At 39.7% G+C, this 26,736-nt stretch overlaps 1 protein-coding gene across 1 annotated transcript in view; it reads left to right on the plus strand.

The window, feature by feature from the left end:
• The window catches only part of DIAPH2 (diaphanous related formin 2), a 988,561-nt gene that overhangs the window by 455,601 nt on the left and 506,224 nt on the right, over positions 1 to 26,736 (plus strand). Inside the window, exons 21-22 of the mRNA XM_028128162.2 lie at positions 2,078 to 2,179; positions 17,315 to 17,554. Coding sequence (XP_027983963.1) covers positions 2,078 to 2,179; positions 17,315 to 17,554 — 342 coding nt within the window. The remainder of the gene's footprint in view (positions 1 to 2,077; positions 2,180 to 17,314; positions 17,555 to 26,736) is intronic.

A 26,736-nucleotide genomic window follows, 5' to 3' on the forward strand; every position in this document is an offset into this window, starting at 1 on the left:
GGTATCCCACCCATCCCTCAGGCTCTGTTTATTTTTCTTTATTTTCTTTCTGCTCCTCAAACTGGATCTTTTTAATTTTCTTATCTTCAAATCACTAATCCTTTCTTCTCTATGCTCCAATCTGCTGTTGAATCCCTTAAGTTAATTTTTCATTTCAGTTACTGTATTTGTCACCTCCAGAATTTCTGTTTGATTCCTTTTTATAATTTCTGTGTCTTTTTTGAGATTCTTATTCCATTCACACATTATTTTTCTGATTTCCTTTAATTATTTGTGCATAGTTTCTTTTAGCTCATTGAGTATATTCAAGTTAAGACAGTTGACTTAATCTTTTTGACTAGTAACTCCAAAGTCTGAGCTTCTTTAGGGGGAGTTTCTGTCAAATTATTTTTTCCTGAGCATAGGCAATGCTTTTCTGGTTGTTTTTGTTTTGCATACTTTGTAATTTTTGTTGTTGTTGAGAACTGGCATTTGAGTGTATTACAACACTGGAAATCTGATTCTCTCACTCCTTACAGACAGCTTATTTTTATTTGCTAAGGTCTATAGACATTTGTTTGTGACTTTTCTAAACACTTTTTGCAAAGTGTACTTTTCCTTGTGTGTGGCCACTGAAGTTTGTGTTTTATTATCACTAATGTCAGCCAGTGATCTGGCAAAGATTTCCTTAAATGTCTGGTTCCAAATTGCGGGGGAATTGTTTCTGTCTATTCAGACCTTCTGATTGATTCCAGTAGTGAAAGCTGGTGCAACCCAAGAGGGTAGAAACCAAGGCAAACATTTTCACTGTTCCTTCAGGGAATTGCCAAGCCAACCAAAATGTATAGCCTCAAATTTTAGAGAACGAGGTCCTCCTGCCTACCCTGGCATCAGCCAGCTCCTACAGAAACTATCCGCACAGTGATGCTGAGGAATGGAATATGATGCCTGTTTTGTACATGCCATTCTCTTAACAGAGAACAGCAGTGACTTTCTTCATGAAACACTTACCTTATTGTAAATATTCAGTTAGCTGCCAGAGTTCTGAAATAGTTTATTTAAATCACTCTTTCTAGCTCAGTGGTGGCTTTGCTGAAGGACAATCCCTGGAACTTCCTTCTCTGCCAATCTGTGTCAATCCCTACATTCTCAAGTCTTTGTTTCTTACTTTTTTCCTTGTCATATGTCTTTTGAAATCCCATACAAGTTCCCAATAGGTTGGTTGCAGGCTAATGCAATAATAATTAGAATTGTACCAAAGTCCAAAATAAACCAGGTTGGCATGAATTAATCAATTTTGATTATCTTATGAGTCAGACATTAGCATGCATCAGATTTCATCAATTTTGATTGAGTCTTCATTAAAGTGGAATGCATTATGTATTTAAATACAGACATTGTGAATAATGGGAGATTATTTTTATAGGTTTAGTGTGGGTTTATAAGACTGAAAATGATTCCAAATTTTTCCAATTATGAAGAGCGCAGTTGGTTTATTATTTATTGTTGCACATGATTTAATGTCTTCATAGTATTTTTGTTAGTTATCATGACAGAAAATAAAGCTTAAAAATCATGTTATAGCCCTGGCTGGTTTGGCTCAGTGGATAGAGCATTGGCCTGCGGACTGAAGGGCCCCAGGTTCGATTCTGGCCAAGGGCACATGCCTGGGTTGTGGGCATGATCCCCAGTGGGGAGCTTGCAGGAGGCAGCCAATCAATGATTCTCTCTCATCATTGATGTTTCTATCTCTCTCTCCCTCTCCCTTCCTCTCTGAAATGAATAAAAATATTTTTAAAAATCATGTTATATATTTAAGACCCAAAAAGTTGGTCAATTTAATGCTATGTGATGTCATTTATTGTTATATGATATTTTTATTTAACTTTTATATTTAGTGCATAGTATCTATATACAGTATATAGTCACATTAAATTGTAGTTCATTTTTTTAAGTTTTTAGGAAGAGGGGTGGAAACTGGTACTATAACAGAACCACAATCAGAAATGTATCTACTATTCTGTTTTACCACTTTTCAAGTTGCTAATGCATGTTTAATAATTCTAATAAAATACTAAACATTTATACTTTTTTTTAGAACCTTGTTAAACATCTTCCAGAGCAGAAGGTTCTCAATGAATTAGCGCAGCTGAAGAATGAGTATGATGACCTTTGTGAGCCTGAACAATTTGGAGCTGTGGTACGTATCTAGCACAAGGGCCCACAAACTCAACTTGGAGGTAACACTTATCAGAAAGAGTATAAAGAAAGACATTCCAATTGTGTACTTTTGTTTTACTATATAGCTACATAAATAATATAATATTGGATATCAGGCAAAAAACAACAACAACAAAAGAAAAACAACCCTCCTTGTTTGTTATTATTTGTCATGGCTTGAAAAATAAAGAAATTCATATCTATTTCCTTTAAATATTTAATTATTTTAATTGTTTCTAGAGAGAAGGAGGAAGAGAATGAGAGAGAGAAATGTAGATGTGATGGAAAAACACAGATCATTTGCCTCCTATATGGAACCCAAGCAACCCAACCGGGATCAAACCCACAGCCTGGTTATGTGCCCTGAATGGGAATCAAACCTGCAACCTTTTTGTGTATGGGACAATGCTCCAACCAACTGAGCCACGCCGGACAGGAATTAATACTTTCATCTTATAAAATATTTCAAAATATCTCATAGGAACTACTCCATACTAGTTCTGCTATTTAATTAGTATATGAAAAATAATATATGTATAATTATATTGGATATTTTTTTCTATTTAGATCTTAATGATAGAATTTTGCACCCCCCCAAATTTAGGCTAATACAAAGGGTACTAATTACATAACTAACAATATTCTGGATTTTTTGTGCTATATATTATGTCAGAAAAAGCACAAGAATTTTTAGATTTCCTGTAGAATGTCATTAATTGACTAAAGGTTTTAAATACACTGTTTCGAGTGGAAAAAGGATCTCATAAATACACATCATGCTTTAGTGAGGTTAAATCACTATTGCAATGTATTATGTTGACGTACCTTCTTTATTTTAAGGGGTACAAGAGATGGCTAGGTATACATCATGTATTAAAGAATACAGTTATATGTTTTAAGTACTGCCCAAATATGCTATTCAAATAATTGCCACCATAAAAAGGTAGGAAACAGGGCATAATGATTTATTTAATTTCTCAGAGGAAGAGCTGTTTTTTATTTAGATGCACAATACAAGTTTGTTGGCTATAGGATTAAGCAGTTCTAGTACAGCTGCCAGCTTTCCCCGGCTCCCTGAACAGTTTCCATCTGCCTGCGAAGAGTTCAAATTACCATCAGACCTAATAGTCCAACACAGTGTCAGCTTCATCCAAAATATTTTATAACCCTTTTAATAGTAATATATCTGAATTGATCCAGTTTGGTACTTTGCAATTTAAAAATCCTGTTTAAAGTCTCAATGTGATAGATGGGACAGAGAATGTTGCTTTTGAACATGTGCATTAACTGCTTGCCCTTATTTAGAGTTCATTAGTTCTCAGATATGGCACTGCGTACACTGATCTAGGAGGATTCTTTCAAATCCTTGAAAAGCAAATCAGGACTGTATGTTTGGGATGGGCTAGAACATGTAAATGTGCCTGAGGAAGAGATTTCTCTCATTTTTGAAATAGCAGCAATTTAGTGCAGTATTAAATACTAAAGTTTTCTAGACCAAAGTTCACACTTAAAACCTAAGCTGCTTGAATTCTTTCTGTAATTGAAGCTAGGCTGTGTACCATCTGAGAATTCAGCTGTGTCAGATGATGATGAGTTTTACAGTAGGTACACTACACAATTTCTCTGAAGCCTTTTTTTTTTTTTTTTTGGAATGTAGTTTATCTTGGAAGATGTATTAGTTTGCCAAGCAAGTCCTTCAAGAGGAATATCCTTGGTACCACACTGCTAAAATGAAGTTTGGGGATATAAAAAGCAATATACCTTCTGAACTTAAAGCAAAATAGAAAATAGAAGAGATTTTTTGTTTATGCACCTAACCGCAAATAATCATTGCGCTCTGTACACAAAGTAACCTGGTCCTCTTATTTACTCTCCCCATCATAGCTACATGTCTGGAGGGAAAAACATCAAGGACATTACAAAGTAGTTTGTGTTATGGGAATTTTCTAAGGCAGTATTAATCAGTATTTGCCAAATAAAGTCTAATCATCTATATACTAGTATATAAAAAGCCAGCAACTGTAACGCCATAACGACCACTGGGGCCAGCGAACCAGCCCAATCCAGGGGGTGGGGCCAGCCAGCCAACCTCCCGTGGCTCCTCCCCCCAGGTGGCCCCGCCCCTAATGGGCCTCTCCCACCCCAATCGAGGGTGGGGTGCCGGCCAACCCCTGTGGTCCTTCCCCCAGCCAGCCCACCCCTGATCTGCCCGTACCACCCTGATCGGCCTGCAGCCTCTCCCCCAGGCTGGCTCCACCCTGATCGCCCACCCTACCCCAATGGGGGGGGGTGGCTGGCCAACCTCCTGCAGCCGCTCCCCCAGCTGGTCCCACCTCTGATGGGCCCCCACCACCCCGATCAGCCCGCAGCCCCTCACCCCGACCTTCCCTGCCCCTGATTGCCCCCCCTACCCCAATAGGGGATAGGGCTGGCCAGCAAACCTCCTGTAGCCCCTCCTCATGCCCGGCCCAACCTCAGATCCCCCCCCAATCAGGGGCAGGGCTGGCAGGCCAACTGCCTGAGGCCCCTCCCCTGGCCAGCCCCACCCCCAGTGGGCCCCCACCACCCCATTGGCCTGCGGCCCCTGCCCCCAGCCATGTACACCCCTGATCGCCCCCGCCAACCACCAATCGGGGGTGGGGCTGGCCAGCCAACCTCCCACGGCCCCTCCTCTGGCCACTGACCTCTGATCAGCCCCCCCCCCATTTGGGGGTGGAGCCAGCCGGCCCACCACCCACAGCCCCTCCTCATGCCCGGCCCCACCTCAGATTCCCCCCTCCCCCCTGCAATCAGGGGCAGGGCTGGCAGGCCAACTGCCTGAGGCCCCTCCCCCTGGCTGGCCCCACCCCCAATGGGCCCCCACCACCTGATCAGCCTGCAGCCCCTGCCCCCAGCCATCTACACCCCTGATTGGCCCCCCCAACCACTAATCGGGGGTGGGGCTGGCCAGCCAACCTCCCACAGCCCCTCCCCTGGCCAAGGACCTCTGATCAGCCCCCCACCCCAGTTGGGGGCAGGCCAGCCAGCCAACCTCCCACCATCTCCTCCTACTGACAGGCCAGGCTCACATCTGCCCCCATTGGGGCTGGGCTGTCCGGACCACACCCATGCATGAATCTGTGCACTGGGCCTCTAGTCTTATATATTGCAAAAGGCATTTGAAATAATATGCCTTAGTCTTTTAAGCATGTATGCTTGGCAGTGATAAGGACAAATCTTATATACAATAGATAAATGCTTATTAAATTGAATTATAGGACAATTATTAAACCCAATTGAAAGCCTGAGATTAAAAATAGCATATTTTAGATCTATAAAAATGAAAATTATGCTAAAAAATATTTCTCCTGGTCTGTGCCAAAATTCAATTCACATGTGTGTGGATATACCCAAATACTCTTTAACCATCTAATTTTATCGACAACCTACATTTAGGACAACTTTGGAAATGTGTATAATCATTTGCACTAATGAGAAGAGAGGCTCCAAGCTGGTTGTCTTGCTTTTGATCTCTTCCCCCATCAAAGCGATTAGTGTAGTCTTCTTAAAATCTCTAGTCATTTTATGACATCTGTATCAAAAACCTTCAGTGTCCCCCAGAATTTAGAGAATAAAACCCACGCTCCTTAGCATTCTCATCCCACCTCTTACTCTCTGATTTTATATCTCCCTGTTCTCTTTGGTGCACTCAGTGAATTGGTGTCTTTATGACATTTTAGCTTTTACCTCAGCAGGGCTCTCATTGCCATTTCAGCAGTTATTTTACTTGTTTCTATTCAGTGGTCTTTCATTTTTTATAGCAGCTCTATAATTTCTTACCTGCCCTCCTCAAGTCTTCTCCGTTCCCCTCTTCGTTCTTTTCACTTACTACAAGCAACCTAATCTCTTCCATGCACTTCGGCATCAGAGCCTCCAATATCTCTTTTCCCTACAATGTTGTCTCTACCTATGATGTCTTTTATTGACTTACTAGAGGCCCAGTCATGAAATTTGCACACGAGTAGGGTCCCTGAAGCTGCCATCTGCTGGCTGGGGCCTCCCTTCCCCAGCTGCAGGCTGCCAGCCAGGGCCTTCCTTCATTTCGCGCCACCCCCTGGTGGTCACTGCATGTCATAGCGAGCAATTGAACTCCTGGTCGGTCAAACTCCTGAGCGGACACTTTGCATATTAGGCTTTTATATATATATAGACTAGAGGCCCAGTGCATGAAATTCATGCACAGGGTAGGGGGTGTCCTTCAGCCCAGCCTGCACCCTCTCCAAACCGGGATTGGGCCTAAACGGGTGGTCGGACATCCCTCTCACAATCCAGGACTGCTGGCTCCCAACTGCTTGCCTGCCTGCCTTCCTGATTGCCCCTAACCGCTTCTGCCTGCCAGACTGATCACCCCCTAACCACACCCCTGCCAGCCTGATTGATGCCTAACTGTCCTCCCCTGCAGGCCTGGTCACCCCTAACTGCCCTTCCCTGCAGTCCTGGTCACCCCTAACTGCCCTCCCCTGCAGGCCTGTTCCCTCCCCCAGCTGCTCTCCCCTGCAGGCCTGGGTCCCCCCCAACTGCCCTTCCCTGCAGGCCCGGTCGCCCCCAACTTCCCTCCTCTGCTGGCCTGGTCACCCCTAACTGCCCGCCCCTGCAGGCTTGATCGCCCCAACTGCCCTCCCTTGCAGGCCTGATCCCTCCTAACTGCCCTCCCCTACTGGCCATCTTGTGGTGGCCATCTTGTGTCCACATGGGGGCAGCCATCTTTGACCACATGGGGGCAGCCATCTTGTGTGTTGGAGTGATGGTCAATTTGCATATTACTCTTTTATTAGATAGGATAGAGGCCTGGTGCATGGGTGGGGGCCAGCTGGTTTGCCCTTTAGAGTGTCCTGGATCAGGGTGGGGGTTCCCTTGGGGCATGGAGTGGCATGGGCAAGGGGCCTGTGGTGGTTTGCAGGCCGGCCACGCCCCCCTGCGACCCAAGGGGAGGCCCTGGTATCTGGAATTTATTTATCTTCTATAATTGAAACTTTGTAGCCTTCAGTGGAGGCCAGGGCAGGCCAGAAACTTGGTTTCCCCCATTGCTGGGGAAGCCCAAGCCTCCTGTTCCCTCGGTAGCCATAGCCATTTTTGTTGGGATTTATTTATCTTCTATAATTGAAACTTTGCAGCCTTCAGCGGAGGCCTGGGCTGGCCAGGGTGTGCAGGAAGCTTGGCTTCCTCCATCACCGGAGAAACCCAAGCCTCCTGCTTGCTCCGTGACTGCAGCCATCTTTGTTGGGTTAATTTGCATACTCGACCCTGATTGGCTGGTGGGCGTGGCTTGTGGGTGTAGCAGAGGTACAGTCAATTTGCATATTACTCTTTTATTAGATAGGATTTTCTATCAAACCTCAGAAAGAGGTATATTTTATTTACTGTGACTACTATTGTTGTTATTAGTGATAGAAAAAAATATATTGAGGAGTTAGTGTCAGAGACCACACTAAGCAAATTTTGCATAGCATCTCACGACTTCCTCACAACACTATGAGATCCATACTGTTATTAACTCTATATTATGGATGATGAAACAGGCCAAGTAAGGCTGGGAAGCTTGTCCATAAGGTTACACAGTAAGAAGTAGATTCATAATTCAAACCCAGGCATCCTGACTTCATAGACAGAGCTTTTAACCACTGTGCTGTACTGGTGTTTGTGTGTGTCATTTGCACATGTGTGTGAGTTGCTCTGCTCCGTGCTAATTTCCTTATCTCTGCTTGAGGCATTATTATCCCCTGACTAATTTAGTTCTCTTGTTCTGTTGCCTGTTCAGTTTTTCAGTCTCCACCCTGCTCTTCTCCAGAAAAAAAATATATTCTTCAGTCACTCAGAACCTGAAAATGAATGAGTGGATAGCTGGATAGAGGTTTGAATAAAAATCCTTCATTGGCCCTGAGGGTCCCCTGATACTTACTTCCCCCTATCCATTTCCTAGCATCAGTTTTTTTTTCCAAAGTTTAGCTCCTTTGAGTATCTACTTCCTTACCTTCAATGAACAGCATCAGAATTCTGCCTTAAATAATGCACTGAAACGGATCTATGAGAGTTCCTTAATTGCCTCCTAATTTCATCAGATCCACTCACTTCTATCTGTGCCATCACCACTGTAGGCCAAGCCAGCATCATCATTGCCTTTAACCATCATGATATACTTTTAGCCTGTTTTCCTGCTTGCAAGTTTGCCCTTCTCCAAATCAGTCTCAGCAAAGCTGTCAATGTGACATTTTTAGAATGCATTTTTGTTGTATCTTCACACTATTTATCTGCTTAACATGTCAGTGCTTTGGATGGCACTCAGGCTACAATATGAACTCCTTATTCCAACTTACCACCTCTCCTACTTTTATCTCTTGCTGTTTGGTTTCTTGCTCATTATACCTCTGCCACATTGTATTTCTCACTTTTTTAAACTTACCTGCCTCTGGCCCGGTTATGCATGCTTCCTGTTGCTCCCACTCCCTGCCTGCCTCTCTCCTGCTTATTCTTCCAGTCTCAGCTTAAATCTCATTCTCTGGGTGACACCTTCATTTACCTATCAATCAAAATTAGGTCTCCCAATTAAATTCTCTCACAGCATGTTTTTTCTTTTCCTTTCTAGAAATTATGGTTTTTAATTAAATGTTTATTTGCAAGGTTTTTTAATTTCGTGTCTATAAACCCCTACTAGATTGCAATTTCTACAAGTGCATGTGTGATGTTAATTTTATTCACGTGATATGTACTTAAATGTTTCTTGAGTGTATTAGTATGAAGTTAAATTCAAGTGGACTCCTTTCAGGCCTAATTCCTTATCTTTGTGGCTCTTGATAACATTAAAGGATTCAGTCTCCTTGATTGTAAACTTTTCTTTCCTTGCATTTTCTAACAATAAATACTCTTTCCTGATTTTATTTATATAACCCTTGGCAGTGCCCTATAGAGTTTGCATTTCTATATAATTTCCTGGATGATGAAAACAGAATCTCATGAGTTATGAATATGCCAGAAGTGAGATTACTTCTGCCAGATTCATTAAAATCATTATCAAGCAAACAAACAAAAACCAATAAAATTGGTAACACTGGGGGAAAATCTGGTTTTGATATTGTGAAAGAAATAAGCATATCTGAGACAGGGACTGGGCTGCTAAGCTTTCTCTAAACTTGTTAGGATTTTCATAGTGGCCACATCATTGGGTTTGCTTATATTCACGTGTATAAAGTTAAAAAGAAACCCCCGTAAAAGAGAAAAAGAAAAAAGAAACAAAAACACCCAGGGACCTTTCCTGTGTCTAGAGGTAGACCTCCTGGTAAGAGGGCTATGCTAGTTCCCACGCCTTCTAGGATCAATAATTCTTTTCTTTAGGGGGCGAGATTGACTGCAAAGCTCCCCACTGGTACATCATTGTAACTGTGCTGTAACTTTACTGGGGGAAAAGCACAGATCTCTGAAAGCTCTGCCTGTTAGAACCCCCAGCAGGAGCTTTTAGACTGCAGTGTGTTTGCAGCTCAGCTGTTCTCCAACCCCACAGCTATGAAAATTCCCACTTGTCTTGCACTGAGGATAGAGACCCATACTGTGTGTATCTATTAAACTAACACATCTTCTGAGAAAAAGAAGGCAATAATTAGTTTTCTTCGTAATCGGTATTTTGTTTCTCTGACTTCAAAATTACCCACATTTTTTCAATTAAAATATTGTAAGGCTATAATCTAACAAAAAGATGTTAAGATAGTCTTGTGCATAAAAGCATTTATAACAAAAAGCACAGATTATGTGATATTGCTGACAGTGCACTGCATTTTCTTTTTTCTCTTTCCACACAAATATATGAAGGAGGATGAGTGGATTTATGCCTATAGATGGAAGTGCAACTATAAAGTCTCCGTGCTTTTTAATTTTTTTAAGCCCCATAAGAGCTTATGAGCTCTATTCAAGATAGCTTAACCAGGTGAAAAGGAAATTCTTAAAAGCTTTCTTTTCCTCCTGCATATTGTCAACGGCAATTACTTTGGATGGAAAATTGTAGCTCCTCTGTTCCACTAATATTAAATCATTATTCAGGTTTGCATATTCATTGGGAAAATCACATTTTTCTTTATTTTATCTGCATGCATTCAGAGTGTTCAGCATTTTGATATGTAATGCCTTGATTGTTTCTATTTTCATTATTTCTGTCAATATGAATGCTAGCTTTTACTTCTAGATGTGCATTCATTTTATCTGAGAAAAAACTGGTTTAATAATTTTGAGATCAGGCAAAGAAAACTCGCCATGATTCATTCTCAAATCCATGCATTCATATTCTTGTTCATGTCATTAATTTCTCATAATAATCCATTTGTGACAGGATTAACTTACTTCCATCAGCTTTTGCAATAAAATAAGGTTAAAAAACATCTGAAAACTGAATATTCATATTAAGTCTATGGGTGTCAATCAGTTTTGCTATTGATTGCATTTCATTAAATTAAAAAAATCAAATATTAACCCCTTCCTCCCTATGGCAGTAATCCCTAATATGACAGCATAGCAGCACAGTAGATGTGTGGATGGTCATTCTTAGCTCCAAACACATGTTTTCAGAAGGATGTTTTGAAATTTTTTGCTCAAATTCTTAGTATGATTCTTCTGAGTTTACAGTGACTTTTGGGATAGACATTGTTACCGTGTTCTGTTCCAGATCAGGCGAGTAGATGTTTGTTGATGCATAATTTCCAGATATCACTATCTTTGGGGAAAATATTCTTTATCAGCACATTATTTTTCTGGTATAGAGTCAGTTTTCAACACTCTATTTTTCCAAAGCCTCATTTTACAGATTAACTATTGTTTTTATCTCTCCTGACATGCAATATACAAGACATTTGCCGTTGACTCTAGATAGCAGGCATGTTGGTATTAATTATTTTGTCCAGGCCAGGTGCTGGGTGTACTGCAGGAAGTGCAGCAAGGAGTAGAAGAAACTCTGCAGTCGAGGAGGTGTTGTTAAAAGAGGGTAAGAATATTATTGAGCAGAGAATCAAGGATGTCCCTGCTTTACTCACAGATGTCCCTGCTTTATTTCCCTACTAGCAGGTAGAATTTTTCTCAGTCATTGAGTCTGGATCTTACAACTTTTTTAGGCAGTTCTGCCTGCTGTATAACTTAAGTCCACCCATCTATGTGACTTCATTTTCATCACCTTTATTATAGTCACTAGTACAAAATTAATTCATATATTCAATGTGCAGTGGGTCCTAATATTTAACTATTTGGGAAAAATACATGTAACAAATGTATATTTGTTACAAACATATCTGTTAATTCTAATGAGTCTTAACGTTATATTTTAAAGAGGCTAGAAGATCAGTTAGGCGCAGATATGATGGCAGTTGAAGTGTGTTTCTTAGCAGTGTAAAAGAAATAACAGAAATAACCTTAAACGTGAGTGACATATGACTGCAGGAGTGGCTTGTGGCCATTTCCTCCCCCCTCACACATGACTTTTATACTTGCTCATCTTTACTTTCTCTTTGGATTCTTTTGGTAGTTTGGCAGTAGATCAATATTCAGCAGATGTATAGGTAGTGAAGTGTATAAAATTCAAATTAGATATAAACAAAACTGTGTCCAACTCTTTGGGGAAATAACCCACTTGTAGCAGCTCTCACTAAAGCTGTCAATGCACTCTTTTTTTTTAATACAGTGCAGATCAGCTAAAGAAATGATAGCTGCTTGATATGATTTGATAGACAAGTATCTCATAACCCAAATAAATCCCCTACATAATGCAACACCATGGTCAGCATCCCTCAGCACTTCAAGGGATGAATTATAAAACAAAGAATGCCAGTCAACTGAAATGCTGTGAGGGACCACAACTAAAAACAAACATACATTTCAGCTGAGTTTTTGTTTTATTTACTTATATCACTTAGGCCCACTCAAGTGCCTTTATGAGACATGAGCCTTTTAATAATTGTATTGGTGGCTGGGGATGTTGCTCAGTGCTCTCTATTATTTCTAACCATAGTTATCCAAGACATTTCCTTACACACCTGAATCCTTTAGTGGAGATTCAACTGTTGTCTATCAGTGATTGTTCATAAAAATTCACACTTATGATTGCATCAAAATCTATTAGTACCATCAATGTGTGCTGATTTGATGCTCCTGTTAAGAGATGCACCCACTATAGCTTCACCTCCTTCATAGGGTCTTGATTTTACAGTAACACAGCTTCAGTGATAACATTTCTAATAGAAAGTATATGTTTCAACTGGCTAAAGGGAGCAGAGCACAATATTTGCAGTGTATTCAGTACATAATGAGTACTGTTCTTCACCAAGCCTGGAAACACGTAGTCCTTATTTATTTCTGCAGCCATTTTGAAGACTTACTAATAGTGTCTCTGCCTCTAATCTCTGTTCCATTTGTTCATGCATACTGTTCCCAGTATGGCTCAGGAGGCAGTGTGGTGTAGTGGTTGAGAGTCTGGATTCTGTGGCTTAACTGCCTCAGTTCAACTCCCCTACTCCTCAGTATGTGATTTGACATTGTACAAGTTACTTAGTATTTCTGTGCCTTACTTTCCTCATCTTTAGAATGAAGCTAATGCTAATAATCTTTTCCTAGTGTTGTTTTCAGAATCAAGTAACTACATATATATGTATATCTTTACATATATATAGAGTATGTATAATATATATATATATATATATATATATATATATATATACACACACACACACACACACACACACACACACACACATACACACACACACACACTAGAGGCCCATTGCACAAAATTCGTGCATGTTGGGGTGTCCCTCAGCCCAGCCTGCACCATCTCCAATCTGGGACCCCTCGAGGGATGTCTGACTGCCCTCTCACAATCCAGGACTGCTGGTTCCCAATTGCTCGCCTGCCTGCCTTCCTGATTGCCCCTAACTGCTTCTGCCTGTCAGCCTGATCACCCCCTAACCACTCCCCTGCCAGCCTGATTGATGCCTAACTGCTCTCCTACCAGCCTGTTTGCCCCTAACTTCCCTCCCCTGCAGGCCTGATAACTCCTAACTGCCCTCCACTGCAGGCCTGGTCCCTCCCAACTGCCCTCCCCTGCTGTCCTGATTGCCCACAGCTGCCCTCCCTTGTAGACCTGGTCCCTCCCCTGCTGGCCATCTTGTGGTGGCCATCTTGTGTCCACATGGGGGCAGCCATTTTTGACCACATTGGGGCAGCCATCTTGTGTGTTGGAGTGATGGTCAATTTGCATATTACTCTTTTATTAGATAGGATATATATATATTGACATATAAAGCCTAAGCAACCGAACGACCGGTCGCTATGATGCACACTGACCACTAGGGAGCAGATGCTCAATGCAGGAGCTGCCCCCTATTGGTCAGTGCGTTCCCACAGCCCACCTCCTGCAGCTGGCCAATCTCCTGCAGCCCATCTCCCTGGCCAGCTGACCTCCCGCAGTCCCTCCCCCAAGTCAGCTGACCTCCTGCGGGCCCTCCCCCTGGCCGGCTGGCCCTGATGGCCCCAATTGGGGTGGCCGGCCTAACTCCCACAGCCCCTCCCCTCAGCTGGCCAACCTCCAGCAGCCCTGATTGGCCCCCATTGCCAGTCAGGCCGAGGGACCCCACCCGTGCACAAATTCGTGCACCAGGCCGCTAGTATATAATAAAATACTATGTAGAAAAGTGTCTGGCACAAAGTACTCAATAAATGTCAATCACTGTTACTATTGTTGTTACTATTATTATTAAAGTACATTTTTGGTCATATTATTTCACTTTGAAACAGATCAGATCCATGCTGTTTGGGTTTGTTAGGCCAAGGATTGAAATACAAAGCTCCGAATGGATGGAAGTATGGAAGAAGCCCTGGCTGGTGTGCTCAGTGGTTAGACTGTTGGCCCTTGAATCGAAGGTTCATGTGTTCAATTTCTGGTCAAGGGCATGTGCTTGGGTTGCAGGTTCAATCCTCGGGCCCGGTTGGGGCATATGCGGGAGGCAACCAATCAATGTGTCTCTCTCACATTAATGTTTCTCCTCCCCTCCCCTCCCTTCATCTCCCCTCCCCTTTTCTCTCCCTACCTCTTCCTACCTCTCTATCCCTTCCTCTCTCTCTCTCTCTCTCTCTCTCTCTCTCTCTCTCTCTCTCTCTCTTTCTCTCTCTCTGGAAATCAATGGAAAAATTGTCCTTGGGTGAGAATTAACAACAAAAAAATTATGAATGAAGACAAGTGGTATTAGAACTGAAGTAAGACTAAAAATCTACGTCAGCCTCAGGTTTAAATTGCTTGTTGTTCAGGGACCAAGGCTCTCCTGGTAAGCTGGGTCCCAACAGCCCTATAAAGAATGGCCAGAAGGGCAGGTAGGTACATGCTGACTAGCACATGGGAAAAGTAGCTCTGACTTTTTTAACCATGAGGGGCACTGAAAAACGACTCCCTAAATATCTAAAATGATACAAAACATGCTTCTGTGCTAATGATGGCCAGTTACCAGTGAAAGGAAAGGAAAACTACAGAGAAATTTGGAGACAGTGGTAGAGGCATAAATAAAGGCAGGAAAAAAAAATTTAGAGAAATTCCCACACAAACATGCATAAGGAGATTTACACTTTTGTATGGAGACATACACTTTGATATGGTGGGCTCTTCAGGTACTTTGGTCCAAATTCTTCCCCTAGTCTTATGTCTTATGCCTCATATATCCTTATCCTATAATAAACCTTTCTCACAACCATTCTTTCTACATCTTCCTTTTGGTCCCAGTTCTCTCTCTCTCTCTCTCTCTCTCTCTCTCTCTCTCTCTCTCTCTCTCTCTCTCATTTGTATATCTTATCCATTTGCATTCCTCTACTGTGAAAGTCATAAGAGCTTAAAATTTTCTATTCTTTCAGTGAACATCTTCAGCACTTAATTTCAGTTTACCCCCCTAGAGCCATCTGCTGGTTTTATCACTAGCTATAGTTTTCAAGTGACTGGATTATGAGTTTTAGGCTTTATTGGAGCCTTTTTTGAGAAAGTGGTTTGTCTTCTACCCAACATTTGAGCACTAAAGAAACAGTATGATGATTTGTAACCTTGATCATATAAAAAAGCTAGTGATAAGACCTATATCAGTGTAGTAACAGGCAGATATTCCCAGCATACTTTGATACATCCTATATAATAAAACTCTAATATGCAAATCGCCCAAATGGCGGAATGGTCACTATGATGAGCACTGACCACCAGGGAGCAGACGCTCAATGCAGAAGCTGCCCCCTGGTGGTCAGTGCATTCCCACAGGGGGAGCACCGCTTGGCCAGAAGCCGGGCTTATGACTGGCGAGCACAGTGACAGTGTCGAGAGCCTCTCCCACCTCAGCTGCAGGCGGGCAGTAAGGAGTGAGGGGTCCCGGACTTCGAGAGCCCTGGACTGTGAGAGGGATGTCTGACTTCCCCTAAGCCAGCAGCGGTCATCCCCCGAGGGGTCCCAGGCTGTGAGAGGGCACAGACCAGGCAGAGGGACTCCCCCATCCCCCCAGTGCACGAATTTTGTGCACCAGGCCTCTAGTTTGCCTATGAAATCATGAAAGCATACAGGGGGATTAGTAGAAGGCAAAGGTTAATCTTTGGAGAGGCAGACTCCATGGTTAATGAGCAAGTTCATTTCAAAGAAAAAAAATGATGGACTATGCCTTGTTTCCATATTAGAGCAGATGTGGCCTATTCAACAGCTCATTTGATGCTTTTGAAGGGTACTTTGTGGTTTAAGGACTTTTTTATGTTGCGTATTCTTTTCCTGTTAGCTACAGATATCTTAGTGCCTAAACTGTGCCAGGAATTTATTTTTTATTATTATTTTTTTTATTGAGGTATTATATGTGTACATATCTTACCATTACCCCCCCACCCCACACCCATACATGCCCTCACCTCCCAGAGTTTTGCGTCCATTGTTTATGCTTATATGCATGCATACAAGTCCTTCATTTGATTTCATATCTCCCCCACCTCTCCCTAACTTTCCCCCTGTAATTTGAAAGTCTGTTTGATGCTTTACTGTCTCTGTATCTGTCTTTTTGTTCATCACTTTATAATGTTCTTTACTATCCATAAATGAGTGAGATCATGTGGTATTTTTCTTTCATTGACTGGCTTATTTCACTTAGCATAATGTTCTCCAATTCCATCCAGGTGTGCCAGGAATTTATATTCAAGAAACTAAGTTACATGTGCAGAAAATAAATATAATTAGGATTGTTATTAATTTCTTTTCATTGTGTGTGTGCATGTGTATGTTCATGTGTGTCTACTTTCCCCTCACCTCTCTCCCAGAATTCATTTGGTGAGTGAAGACTAGTTAAATGTCTTGAAGTTACAGAAAATTAAAGACTAAAATAAGTTATTATCATAGGAGCTATACCAAAGGGAATAGAGAATGTGTACCAGTACTATGACACAAATAATTAAGACCTAACTGGGAATGCTATGAAGAAAACCAATATAGAATTCTTGAATAATGTACTGAAAAGTAAGTTCATGTAATTTTACCAAAATGTAATTATTTAAAATCAACATTCTGTGAAATAGGTGAAGTTCTTTAGAGCATATATCAATATTTAATATATTTTGTGAACAGAAATCATAGGTTTAAAAATTATTAAATGCTCTATCAGAGCTAGTCCTCTGATTTCAAACAGCATACTAATAGGTAACTAACTTCTTAGGAAATGTGGTTCCACTCATATTTTCTGTCATTATGTACATCTTTTATATGTGACCCAACTATTCACTCAACTCAATTTCATATTTGTAAGTTTCATAGCTCACCTCAGGGACATATTTTTGGCAGTTTAAATGCAATCGATGACTAATGATTATGCAGTTAACATAAAGTTTAGCTTCAGTAATATTATCTTAATGCTATGAGGATGATTTAGTTTCTTTAAAACTGAACAGCTATTTTTTAAACTTTCATACAAATACTCTTTTGGAATGTTTAAACCAAGCAAAAATAATATTTTTTAAGCCTAGGGAGAATTCATTTCATGAAGAATTTTATAATATTGTCTATACAATTATCCCCACTAGAGAGAGAAATAACAGACTATTCCTTATCTTACAGATTAGCTCAGTGAAAATGTTGCGGCCTCGTCTCAATAGCATTCTTTTCAAGCTCACGTTTGAAGAACATGTAAACAACATCAAACCAAGCATCATAGCAGTAACTCTTGCTTGTGAAGAATTGAAGAAAAGTGAAAGCTTTAACAGACTTTTAGAGTTAGTTCTTTTGGTTGGAAACTACATGAACTCAGGCTCAAGAAATGCCCAGTCCTTGGGTTTTAAGATCAACTTCCTTTGTAAGGTAAGATAACATTTTTATTTATTACACTTTATAATGCTAATTTACAATAGTTTCCTCTATGAGGGGTCATTCTGAATAGCAATAGTATACAATCCAAAACATGTATGCTTTAAAAAGGGTGAATTTTATGATATGTGAATTATATATCAATTAAAACAGATAAATAGCCCTCACTGGTTTTGGCTCATTGGATAGAGCATCGGTCTGTGGACTGAAGGATCCCAGTTTTGATTCCAGTCAAGGGCACATGCCTTGGTTGCGGGCTGGATCCCCAGGAGAGGGCATGCAGGAAAACCAGTCGTTGATTCTCTCTCCTCTTTGATGTTTCTATCTCTCCCTCTCCCTTCCTTTCTGAAATCAATAAAAAACAAACAGATAAATAGCTCAGCTAGTGTTGCTCAGTGGTTGAGCATCGATCTATGAACCAGGAGGTCATGGTTTGAATCCCAATCAGGGCTCATGGGGGCTCGGTCCCCAGTTGGGAGGCGTGCAGGAGGCAGCTGATTGGTGAATCTCTCTCATCATTGATATTTCTATCTCTCCCTCTCCCCTCCTCTCTGATATCAATAAAAATATATATATATATATTTTAAAACACAGATAAATAATTTTTCAACTGCATTAAAATCTCAATGACTGTGCAAATTATTTTGTAGTATGGTACTAAACTCTTTCTTATCAAATATTACTAGAGTTTGTAGATCAAGAAAATTTGCTTTTATAATATACATGTAATCTTGAATTTCAATCTCTTTATACTTATTTTATGCCTCTCCAAAAACTATTTGAGGAATGAAATTCAGTGAATAGCCAGAAACTTCTTCTTGAATGTGCTTTTCTTATTCTAGTCTAAGAAAATAATACTCTTTATTGTTGAATAGTGTTGTGTTACTAAGCATATACTATTTATCTAGTGCATTTACTAAAAGTTTTAAGAAATCAAGTGATAATTGTCTTATTGTTTTGATTGGGCCATTACATGGTATTATTTTTGAGATTTTAATTCTTGTGAAAATAAAACAAAGAAACAGAGAAGTACAAAAGTGATTATATATGTCCTTTTCTAGGCTAGAGCAAACTACCTTATTCAGAAAAGATCTGTCTGTTGTAGAAAAAAAAACTGAACAGACTGAGGTGAAGGCCTGTAGAAAGCTAGAGATGAAAATAAATCTGAAAACAAGCAATCTATCTTTGACATCTCACCGTTCTTTCACCTTTTTTTCCTCTCACATCTGAAAACATTACAGAATTTTGGTTAGTTCTTCAAGTGTATTAATACGAGAATCCTAGATCTAGGAATGGATATAAATTTCTTTTCTATTCATGCATTAAATAGATGTGCATTACATATACATGGACAAGCATTTTAATATGTATCAAATATGATTTGCTTCTGGTAGTTCTAACTCAGACATAAAAAAATAGCATTTGTAGCTAATAGGATATATAATGGAATTCTATCTTTTTGCTCCTGATTTATTTTTGAGGGATATAGGGAAGAAAGAAAGGAAGATACCCAGAATGTTAAATTTCTCAAAAAAAAAAAAAAGATCTTATTCCTTCTCTTGTGATATTAGGGGACATGTGAAATTATTTTATAATGCCAGAGAGACTAAGGCAGTGCTTCTAATAAACTGGAATAAATCATAGCCAGATTTGTAGGACAAAAGTAAATATTTAAGACTTTTTCATTGTATTGCATATCATATATTCATAATAAAATAATCTCTTACCAAGATGCTACTTGTTTAGAGTACATGCTATATGTACAATGAGTGAATCTTAAAGTATTCTTGGTTGATGGTTATAGAAATATTAGAAATTTAAAAATATCATTGGCAATTTGTATTATATTCCTATTTCACATTTAATTTATATAAAATATTTTAAACAAATTCCTAAAATGTACCTCTTTAAGTGTCTTAATTTCATACTATTCAAATTAATTACAAGAACAGATTTTTTAAAGCAAGAATGAATAGCTCAGTTATATACAGGAACAAAAGATGATATTAATCTCACAGAAGGATTTTACAGTTGCATCTTATATTTCGGATAGAGGCTTTTTCCTGTCATCTCCCTGTCAAATACAAGTTCTTCCTCACAACGCTGCTCTGACATCTATCACTAGAGGGATGCTTAAAGGATTCAGCACAGAGATTTTTGCCAACTTCAAGTAAAATAAAAAATAATCTTGTGGGAAATACTATCATGTAGTAATAGGTGATCTAAAAGAGAAAGAGGTGAATGTTTTAAAATCCACCCCCCCCATTTTTCAGTAGGATTTTTATCTTGTCATTAAGAAAGGGAAATATCATATATATCCATGATATCATGATATTCCCATAATGTCTAGAATGTTCCTTGAATACAAAGGATTCTCAATAGATGTAAATGTCTAAAATGACAGAAATTTACTGAAGTACATAGAAATAGCTTAAGTTTATAATCTGTTCGAAACTGAATTAACTAAGTACTGATGTGTGATTAGAATTGCTGTTAAATTCCAGTTATATTATAAAAGACTACTTGATTGATTTTTCTTAGTGTTATTTTTTTCTTAAAAAACAGTGCAGGGAACTTTCTTTGTAGAGCACTGATTAGGCTTTAAATATATACCATTCAACCACCTAAATTATTCTAGTGGTAATTTTCTTTCTCAGTGAATTTAAAACTGCAATTGAACGTTTTTCACAAGAAGCTATAGAGTATGTTAAAATATTCACCTAGCTACAAAGGAGCCAGTTAAACTTATTAGATGTACCTTGTAGTAAAGTCATATTAAAAATTCAGATGGCCACAGTTGGCTCCTGCAATATTTGGGAAGAGAAGGAAAACAGAGGGGTTAACCTAAATGTCAAATATCACTAAAGGGTATCATTACTATAAGTACTACCCTCACCAGAAAATGCTTTGTTAATTTTCAGCAGTGAATTATCATTTTGTGAGTCACCAAACTAGGGGGCTGAATTATAATAAAAATCATTTCCAAGCAGATGAGGTCCCAGTGTTAGCTTGGCCTATGCTTGCCTGCTGGTTATTAACATTCTAACCAATAGCAGTGTTGCACCACAGGGTCATTTGTTTCTGTTTTCATCTTATAATAACATATAATCTGCATAAAAAACAGAACGTTTAAAAATACTCAGCACTCCCTAGGCACTGAGCTTTGTGGGTACTATAGCAGACAGGGTTCTTTGTTTGCAAGCACCAGAAAGTGCCTCTGCCTGATGTAAGCAAAAAATGGAATTTAATGGGAGGATATAAGGTAGTTCAGCCAGAAACTGAACAAAGGGGGAAGAACTTGGCCTTTAAAAGAACAGCAACTATGGCAGCTTTGAGAGTGCAGGGAGCAGGAATTAATCAAAAGTCTTTTCAGGAAGTTGTCTTTTGGGTGTATTAGCTCCAACCATTTTTCTCCTCCTTTCCCTATGTTTGATTCAAATTCTAATTAGAGAGAAACTAATTAGCCTAGTGTGCAGAACAAGAACACCCCTTGATTGACAGTGCTACCAAGACTACATGTGATGGAAGATTGGTCATGCCCCAAGGCCACTGTTAACAAAGATAGGCATATCAAAGGCTGGAGGCAGGTAAAGAGATATCAGGCAGGCTTGAACAAAGGCACAACAAGAGTTCATTGGTACTGGGGAGGGGGGGTACTACAGTACAGCTGAAGAGACCTCAAGAAGCTTGTGGCACAGTAGAGTAGCCAGGAAATATACGTAGAGAGTACTATGTAACATCACAGAATACACTGTCAATGAATACAAAAATTAATGGCCAGTGAAATGACACTGTGATTAGTGAGACTTCAGAGAAGGGAATAATTTTTTATGGATTAGATAGGCAGTAAGGTAAATTGGAAGAGAAGGATCTTGAAGAATAGGTAGAAGTCGGTTATATGAAGAGAAGAAGCCATACCCTTACAATATAGGAGAACACTGGGCTCTGAACGTACATTTTTGCTTCCATTTTGCTAAATCAATTTCTTTAACCAAACCTCAGTTTCCTCATCTATAAATGAGGAAATACAGTGACCCTTATTTATTTTGATAGGGCTGTTTTCACAATCAAATAAAATGATCTTGGTCACAGTTCTTTGACAATTTTTAATATTAAACAAGTGCTGATAGTTATTTTTAATGATAGTACACAACTAGGAATAATCATGTATTTGAGGATGAATGAGAAGGCCACACTGCCTGGAATATTGGTGGTACGTGTGTATGTTGGAAACAAATAATAACATTGGTAGGTAGGTTGTGAAAAGAGTTATTTACACACTAGTTTAGATATCTTGCCTCCATAAATATATACATATCAAAATCATTCACAGTCAGTTTCATAACTTATGAAGGCCCAAAACCTTTCTTCTTTTGACTTGAGTTAATATCTCCTTCTCCTATACTATGACTTTCTAGTCATTCTAGTTAGACAGAAAGACATAACAAATTATAATACAGCTGGATGACATGCTTTTGTACAGATGTGAAATATGTCATACAAAGAATCTGAAGAAAACATTTAGGTTTGCTATAAAGAAAATTTTAGGTATCTTTAGGGCTTCTAGGTGTAATATGATAATGTAATTATGTTCCTTTTTCCAAGGTTATCATTTATATAAAACTAGAGGCCTGGTGCCCGAAATTCGTGCACTTGGGGGGGGCGTGTCCTCAGCCCAGCCTGCGCCCTCTCAGTCTGGGAGCCCTTGGGGGATGTCCCACTGCAGGACATATCTTTGTGCTGCTGCAGAGGCGGGGGAGGCTCCCACCACTGCCACTGTGCTCACCAGCCTTGAGCCCAGCTTCTGGCTGAGCGATGCTCCCCCTGTGGGAGCATACTGACCACCAGGGAGCAGCTCCTACATTTAGCATCTGCCCCCTGGTGGTCAGTGCGTGTTATAGCGACCGGTCATTTTGCCATTCAGTTGATTTGCATATTAGCCTTTTATTATATAGGATATATGTAACATATTAAAGGCCTCATTTTCTGGAGGCCATTACATGGTAGAAGTGACAGAATATTACAGGGATCACTCTAGTATACAAAAGAAAGCATCCATATCCCCCATAGATGTTGTAAGAAGGAAGATGAAATAGGTTCACTTTCATTGTGAAATAGAAGATAATGTACCAGATTGTATAATTTGTAAGGAGAATGACTTCTGTCAATGGAAACAAAATTTGGAAATATGTAATGAAAGAGAAAGTCTGCAAAAGATCTAAGAAAAAAAATCATATCTAAGCAATCTAAAATTTTCAGAATATCTAATCATTTTTAGCTGAAATCATGTGGATTGTGTTCATATAAACTTAGAATCTTAATATCAATAGATATCTACTCTAGCCTCTTTAGTCCGCAGGTGAGAAAACTAATGCTCAGAACAGTGAAAATACTTTCGGTAGTGTATTGGTTATCTCAGGTTGTCATAACAATACCACAGGTTGGTGGCTTAAAAAACAGAAAGTTATTTTATCACATTTTTGGAGACTGGACGTCCAAGATCAAGGTGCTAGTAGCCTACGTGAGGTGCTCCCTGGCTTGCAGACAAATCCCTTCTCACAGAGTTCTCACATTGCCTTCTTTTTCCAGGGAAAGAGGGAGGGAGGAGGAGAGGGAATGAGGGAGGGAGGGAGAGGGAGAGAGAGAGAAAAATCTGGACCTATTTTTATAAGGACACTAATCCTATCAGATTAGGCCCTACCTACCTTTATGACCTTATTTAATTAACCTTATAATTATCCTTGTTAGCCCAAGACTGAGGGCTTTCTTGAGTAGTAAAACGTTCAGTGCTTAACTTAGGACAGTCCCAGGGAAACTAGGACAATTGGTCACTTTAGTTTTGAAACTAGAATTATGGTCCTGGCCTCCTAATTACACTCCACTTCCTTTTCTCTCTCTCTCTCTTTAAATATGTAACTGAATAAAAATGTCTTTTGCATTTTTATAATGTCCTTTGCCACTCTTCATCTAATTTTTGCCCCTTTGCTCTTCTTTGCTTTACAGTGCACATTTTGAGGACAATTATTATAGAACTGTCCACACTATATTATAATTATTTCATTTCTCTTTGACTTCCAAGACTCAGAATTCATGGAGTTTGGATGTTTATTTTATTCTATATTATATCCCCAGAGTTGGTTGTATATGAAGTCTTTAATAAATTACCATTGAGTGAAAGCCAGGCAGTTTGATTAAATAAAAGATTTGTTGTGAATGTTTAGAATAAGTGTTAATTTTTAAGTGAGAAAATTTAGTACTTCTCAGATATAAAAGATATTTTTACCAATAAAACTATTGAATATATAATTGTAATACTTTGCTACTTATTTATTTGTGAAAACATAAAAAATGTATTACTTGCTATAAATATGAAGCAGCAAGTCACCCTCAACTATGATTTGATAAATAAATATGGGACTATTAATTTCAAACAAAAATATATTTTAGAAAATAAGCACTCTAGGATATATTGAAAGGCACCCTGGCAAAGATCAATCAGTAGTCCACACATTTGGTTGGTATGTTTTTAGAACTTATGAAGTGATTTCCTGTAATTCAAGGAAGTTAATTATTATTAACCCCATTTTTCAAATTAGAAAACTAAAACCCAGTAAGGTTATGTGATTTCTTTCAAGATTAGAAAGGTAGTAAATGTTCAAATTCAGGCTTAAATCTTGGTTTCCTGTGGCCAAATTTTTGCAGCAAACTGCCTCTCACTGCACTAGAACAGGAAGCATTACAGAACCAACTGCTACTTGATGTGTTCTGAAAATGGGAAAATCACAAGTGGATTTTCCTGACTCTGGTAGCTTATAAAATTAGGAATCTCTCTCTCTCTTTTTTTAATTCACATTGAAGTGGAAGTAATTGTAGGCATGTTAATAGAAAGATTCTCTTCCCTGAATAGATTTTAATGCATACAGGCAGTAGAGCCTATGTATTTGTAATTCAAAAAAGCACCTAATAATATAAATAGTTGTAGAGCTGTCACTTGGCTTTGTACGTATAGGGTCCCAAAGTATGTACGTTTTGTGTAGGCAGGATTGGCTGCCTACTCTCCAGAGAGATGGCTTACCCAGGATCGCTCAGTGTCAGAGGTGGAGTGGAATCCACCTTTTCCCGGGACTCTAAGTATTTCAGTGGCTCAAGCTATTTTTAGAATTGGATGGTCTCTTTTGGTTCACTGAAATATATTTTTTCCTATTAGACAGTGTTTAATATCATTTGAATTTGGAGGAGATGTGGTTGATAATTGGCTGAGAAGAAAATTGCTTTGATGGATATAATTTGTCTTGGAAAAATTCTGTGTAAGGGAAGGTTAGACAGTCAAGTATGGGTTGCATGGAATGTTAGGTCCTCTTTCCAAACTTTCTTTTTTCTCCCTGTGGGTCTTTTAAACTTTCCTTCCTGTGGGGCTGTTTGCAGGAGAGTTTTCTGAGCATAATCTCTTTGATTCACTGGTTTAATCAATGATCTGAGATCTCATTCCACAGCAAAATGCACAGGAGCTCATTCGTGGTACTTTGCATTTTAAAATGGCATCATATAACATAGTAACACACTGTCCCACTTGTTCATAATTCATGACCAGTAGACACAAACCTTTCAAGTTAAGGGTTTGTCTGTGCCTCATTATATTACATTGAAGCAAGAATATTCACCATTTTTTGACCTCTGCAATAACTAAGCACCTGAGAATGACATAAGGACAGGATATCATTCTTAATTTTAAATGGTTTTCTTTATTCAGCTTATTTGATGGTTGACCTTTATTTAAGACCATTGTGTTTTATTGTATTGTGCTTAATGGGCTCTCATCATTGAGAATCACTGAATAGTTTCTTGAGCTTAAAGATGAATGTTGCACCATTGTGGTACTATGCCAATGGTGACATTTTAGATTCAGTTTCTATAATTGTGTGATGGGGTTATTGTTCCCCACAGTTTCTCATGTAAATCAATATACCAAAATTTGTAATTTTCAAACAACAAGCATCGATAGTACTTAAGTCAATAGTCTGGGAGTTTTTAAATTTATAGAACACTACTTTTTAAAGAAACAATTTTCCCTAAGATATTTTAATCCCCACATGTTACTTGTTATGTATCCTAGAGTACCTATTATTAATTAGTGCATGTGGACTTGTACATACAGGCAAATGTTAGGCCTAAAATATTGCTTCAGTCATCTCATGTCTCCAGTAATCAAGATGCTTAGATACCAGCTTGGAAATCCAATCCAAAGTTCTCACCTTCAGTGCCCTTCATGTCATTTAAAACCTGAACAAAACAGGCTTCTTTTGATTTTCTTTCCCTTCCTTAAAAGTGCAGCCATCTGTCTAAGCAGGCAGAGAGCTCTGGTGTGTCTGTGTGTGGTGGTGGTGGGGGATGTTGAGGGGAAAGGAGGGATTGAGGAAAAAAAACACAGAGAATTCATGCACATGGACAACAGTGCGGTGATGGCAGGAAGGGGGTGGAAATGAAGGAGGGCATAGAGGGGATAAATGGTGATGGGAAAAATAAAATAAAATAATTCTTTAAAATATGTTTTTATTGATTCTTAGAGAGAGAGGTGTTAGAAATAAGGCGAGCCCCAAATCCAGGGGTCCTGGCAGAACACAAAGCATACTGGGGAGCCAGGCAGCAAGGCACATATCTTACTTCTGCAGGAGGGTGCGCAGCACTGGGTCTGGAAGCACCCGCGCACTGAGTGTGTATCTGCTCGGGCTTTTATTCCTGACGCAGGTGACCTGTCCCTTACTCTTGATTGGAAGAGCTTAGGCTCACACTCTTGCATGATTGGTTAATTTAAAGGGGGGTTGACCTTTGCCATTTCCAAATGGTGGCCCCCAGGGAAGCTGCAAGCCACCAAGCCAAAATGGTGGCTGCCAAGTCATGCGGGCCAAAATGGCGGCTGCCTAAACTCCCTACTTTGGCAGAAAAAGTTATTTGTTTACTAGAGTCCCAGTGCACAAATTCATAAGTGGGTGGGGTCCCTTGGCCTGGCCGGCAATGCTGTCTCGCCCGTCTTTCCCAGACCCGATCGGGGCCGGCCGGGGGGAGAGACTGCAGGAGGTTGGCCGGCCACGGGAGGTTGGCTGTAGGAGTGCACTGACGACCAGGGGGGCAGCTCCTGCATTGAGAGTCTGCCCCCTGGTGGTCAGTGAGCATCATAG

The sequence above is a fragment of the Eptesicus fuscus genome, chromosome 1, assembly GCF_027574615.1.
Source record: "Eptesicus fuscus isolate TK198812 chromosome 1, DD_ASM_mEF_20220401, whole genome shotgun sequence".
Lineage (NCBI taxonomy): Eukaryota > Metazoa > Chordata > Mammalia > Chiroptera > Vespertilionidae > Eptesicus > Eptesicus fuscus.